This window comes from Pistacia vera, unplaced genomic scaffold (assembly GCF_008641045.1).
Source record: "Pistacia vera cultivar Batoury unplaced genomic scaffold, PisVer_v2 Contig22, whole genome shotgun sequence".
Taxonomy (NCBI): Eukaryota; Viridiplantae; Streptophyta; class Magnoliopsida; order Sapindales; family Anacardiaceae; genus Pistacia; species Pistacia vera.
Window position 1 is genome coordinate 285,440 of NW_022196024.1, and position 4,349 is coordinate 289,788.

Genomic DNA, 4,349 nt, shown 5'->3' on the forward strand with positions numbered 1-4,349 from the left:
AACCAAAGCTATAATATTTGATGCAGATACCAAAAGCAAACTCAAAAGGCATCAACTTTAAACTAATAATATTGGACAATAATAAACTTGAAAATGAAGATCACATGCAGCTGCAAATCACCACAACGTTACAAAAGGGCCCTCGGCACATTTCAGATGAGAAGGGGTAGTCATGGTCTGCATTGTAATTTAATAGTCAGTTATTTTGTTGCTGAGTTGTACAAAGATTAGTGGTAGAGTTAGTTATTCTTTGTTTCTTCGAGAATCATCTGTACAGAACGCATATTTAGGCTATTTTTTTGTACTCGTTTTACAATACAATACAATATACTCAATTGAGGAATTCTTTAGCCAAACACTGGTATTCTCCTTTCCTGAAGATTTTCTTGTGCCCTATTTTCAATTGTAACATGGTATCAGAGTAGTGAATCCATCCATGGCTTCCGATGATTTTGCTGTTTGCGGTCCACCACCTCCTCCACCAAACCGATTTCTTAATGACCCAACCAACCCTTTTCAACTTGACCATGGGGACAATCCCTCTGTTTCTCTCGTCCCCGACCTCCTCACTATCAACAATTACACCACTTGGTCTGGTGCAATGCAACATGCTCTTCGAGCCAATAACAAATTAGGGTTCGTTAACGGTGAACTCACCAAACCCACAAACCCATCTGACCCTTTACTTCAACCATGGGAACGTTGCAACGACATGGTTACTTCTTGGCTCCAAAACTCGATCTCTTCCTCCATCAAATCCAGCATTGCGCTCGTCGATGGTGCCTCTGTTGTCTAGCTTGAACTACGAGAGCGTTTCACTCAACAAAATGGCTCTCGAATCCACCTCAAGAAAACACTCGCTGGACTTCATCAAGATCAAGATCTGGTAAGCGTTTACTTTGGAAAATTGAAACCTATTTGGGATGAACTCAACCTATTCGACCCATTGCCTGACTGTACTTGCGGTCAATTGAAAATCCTTTCGGATCGATATCACAGAGATTGCGTTATTCAATTTCTAATGGGCCTAAATGACTCATACACCAATTCTCATGACCAGATTATGCTTCTTGATCCGCTCCCCTCTATTGGCAAAGCCTTTTCCCTAATCCAGCAGCAAGAACACCAACACCTCATGCTCAACAACAACCCTTCCCCTGATTCCATGGCTCTTGCTATCAAGAAGTTTTATCCCACCTCCAAACCACCCAACAAATCTGGCCAAACACAAAAACCTCGCCCCAATTGTACTCACTGCCATTTATCTAGGCACACTTTTGAGAATTACTTCAAAGGAGGCAACGCTGAGCCTCCCACTTGTACTCATTGCCACATGAGTGACCATGTTGCTGAAAAGTGCTATAAACTCCACATTTATCCCCCAGGGCACAAACTATTCAACAAAGCTAAATCCTCACTAGTGTTTGCAAACTCTACTTCAACTGAACCAGATGAAGACTCTTCTGCCACGGTTGCCTTTATAAAGGACCAGTATCATCAATTCCTTAATTTGTTGCAACATAAAGAGCATCCTCTGATGCCTTCTCCCTCCACCAACTCATCCAAGACAACTTTTCATCCCCATGCTAACTCTGCTACTACTCCAACTATGTCTGGTATTTTGGCTTCATACCCCTTATCATTGTCTGTTTCTTCTCAGCACTCACATACTCCTTGGATCATTGATATGTGTGCTACAGACCATATGGTCTATATCACCTCCCTTCTCACCACAAACACTCACAATGTCTCATACTCTGTCAAAATGCTTGATAAGAGCTTGAAAGTATATATTTTATTAGTGATTTAATTGGATTATTTATGGAAAAATGTGTTTAAATTGTGGAATTTGAATTAATTATTTCATGAATGCCTTTTTCTGGATCACAGGTGTATCTTGAGTATTTTCAGGTTCAAACCAATATGTGAAGGAAAAAGAATGATGTCAATGGAATTCATAATGAGTAGGAACAAACAGTGCAAGAATCAGAGTTGAAACGAGAAAGTTGTGACACGTTGAAGATACAACGTAAAATCTGGAAATTCTTCAAGATGAGCATGCTTCGCTGTTTTGATCATAACTTGAGCTGTAGAAATCAGAATTCGACGATTCTTATGGTGTTGGAAAGCTTATTCAGAGAGCTACAAAGTTTGTGTTGATGACTTTACCAAATTCGGAAGATCATGGACTCATTGGACAGAAAGAATGATCGCTGCAGTGACGGTTATTATCACTGCAGCGATAGGTCACAGGCTTGTTTAAGTTATTACATTCTCCTAGTCCGAATCTGAATGGGTGAAGACATTTACTTATTTCCTAAGTAACATCCAAACCCTAGTACTATAAATAAGGGTCTTTAAGTAGTTTTAAAGGAGATTTGAAGGAGGAGAAAGGACGGCTAGCTACTACTTTGGAGATCGGAATTCTTGCGATTCTCGTTCACAAATTAGAAAAGTTTTTCTATTTTTATTTCTTGAACTCATGTTATTAAATACAATTGTTGTTTTTATTACTGTAATTATGAACTAAATCTCTTTTCTAGGGCTAAGATGTAGCCCAATTTATGAATATGTGTTGACTTAAATTGATGTTAATTCTTATTGAGCTTTTAATTCTAAGTTCTATTATTGTGCATAATGCTTTCAATTCTTAAGGGCCTGAGAGTTGAATGATTTTATGGGTTGGGTTGAGATCGAGAGATGAAACCTGATTAGTCTAAGGTAATAAAACCATAGATTGAGCGAACGCTAGAAATAGGTTACCGCGATCTGTGAGGCTCTAGTAAATTCCATAGAACTTAATGATCTCTTAGCTTCTAAATTCAACTTAGAGATATTTTGGGTTGTTGCTTAAGGGTTAATTCGCTAATTGTTTGAGAGGAAGTTAGTGGAATATTAAGGAGTTTGGCCTTTAGAATAAGCTTAATTAGGTTAGCAATAATTGTCAATGCATAGGATTAAATTGGTGTGAAATCTATGTCCTAGGTTTAGTCATATTGATTTCTCTACCAAAGTATTTATAAAATTATGCTTTTATTTAGTTTTTAGTTTATATTCTTTTTCATTAAATTCATTCTTAAAATTATGTTTCATCAAATAGCAATAAGATATACTAGTTTGATACTTGGTAAGTAGTTCTCTTGGGATTCGACACTCGTTTACTCGAGCTTTATTACTTGCACGATTTCGTACACTTACGAATAACCTGTCAATGCTAAATGGAGCTCAAGCACCCATCACTCATATAGGCACTATTCATCTAGGACAACACATTTCTCTTCATCATGTTCTCTGTATCCCCTCTTTTAATTTCAATTTAATTTCAGCTAAACGACTAACCACCTCCCTTGCTTGTTGCATTCGTTTCTTCTCTAATTTTTGTTTTCTTCAGGACCTTTCATCTTGGACAACGATTTGGAAGGGTAAACTGAGGCGAGGACTTTATCACTTGTTGCATATTGCAGTGCCTTCCATAACTCTTGTCGACCACCTTTCCACTCTTTCAAATAAACATGACTTTGTCTCAACTTCAATACTTACCAATACACAAATATCTGATACCTGGCACTATAGGCTAGGCCATACCTCTTACTCCACAATTTCTTTAATCAAAGATCCTATTGTAACCTTTCATATTTCTAATACAAATGATGTTCCTTGTTGCATAAGTCCATTGGCTAAACAACACTGATTGCCTTTTTCCATTAGCACACATTCCACTTCTCGTTTATTTGAAATTATTGCTTGTGATATATGGGGTCCATACTCAGTCACTGCCCATGATGGCTCAAAATATTTCTTATTTATTGTTGATCATTTCTCCCGCAGCACATGGGTTCATTTTCTCAAAAATAAGTCCTAAACTCGATCAGCATTGAATCTTTTTGTAACCTTGTGGAAACACAATTCAATCTCAAAGTTCAAATATTAATAAGTGATAATGGTGCTGAATTCAATATGACCTCATTCTTTAATAAAAAAATAAAAAAAAAAGGCATCATCCATCAAACTAGTTGCATTGAAACACCCCAACAAAATGCTCTTGTGGAATAGAAACATCAGCATTTACTAAACATGGCACGAGCTCTAAGATTTCAAGTTGGACTGCCATTAACATTTTAGAATGAATGTGTGTTAATCGTTGCCTATATCATCAATAGAATTCCCTCCCCCTTACTACGCAATAAAAGTCCATTCGAAATCCTTTTTCATAAACCTCCAACCTACTACCATATAAGAACTTTCGGTTGGTTGCCTATGCTTTGCTTCAAGCATTTCAAATGGCCAAACAAAATTTGCTCCATGAGCTAGGCAAGCCATTTTCATTGGCTACCTATTTGCTGTCAAAG

General features: G+C 37.4%; 1 protein-coding gene across 1 annotated transcript; it reads left to right on the forward strand.

The window, feature by feature from the left end:
• The first annotated feature begins 436 nt into the window (after positions 1-436).
• Positions 437-3,691, forward strand: LOC116130354. The gene is made up of 4 exons (XM_031416103.1): positions 437-715; positions 797-1,786; positions 1,891-1,911; positions 3,392-3,691. The coding sequence occupies exons 1-4, from the start codon at positions 437-439 to the stop codon at positions 3,689-3,691; spliced, it is 1,590 nt and encodes a 529-aa protein (XP_031271963.1).
• The last annotated feature ends 658 nt before the right edge of the window (positions 3,692-4,349 follow it).

Excerpts from the sequence above, each read along its gene's own strand:
- LOC116130354 (XM_031416103.1), top strand. The coding sequence starts at position 437 with ATGGCTTCCGATGATTTTGCTGTTTGCGGTCCACCACCTCCTCCACCA. Across the intron at positions 1,787-1,890 it reads TGCTTGATAAGAGCTTGAAA|GTGTATCTTGAGTATTTTCA; the intron begins GTATATATTTTA and ends TCTGGATCACAG. Across the intron at positions 1,912-3,391 it reads TGTATCTTGAGTATTTTCAG|GACCTTTCATCTTGGACAAC; the intron begins GTTCAAACCAAT and ends TGTTTTCTTCAG.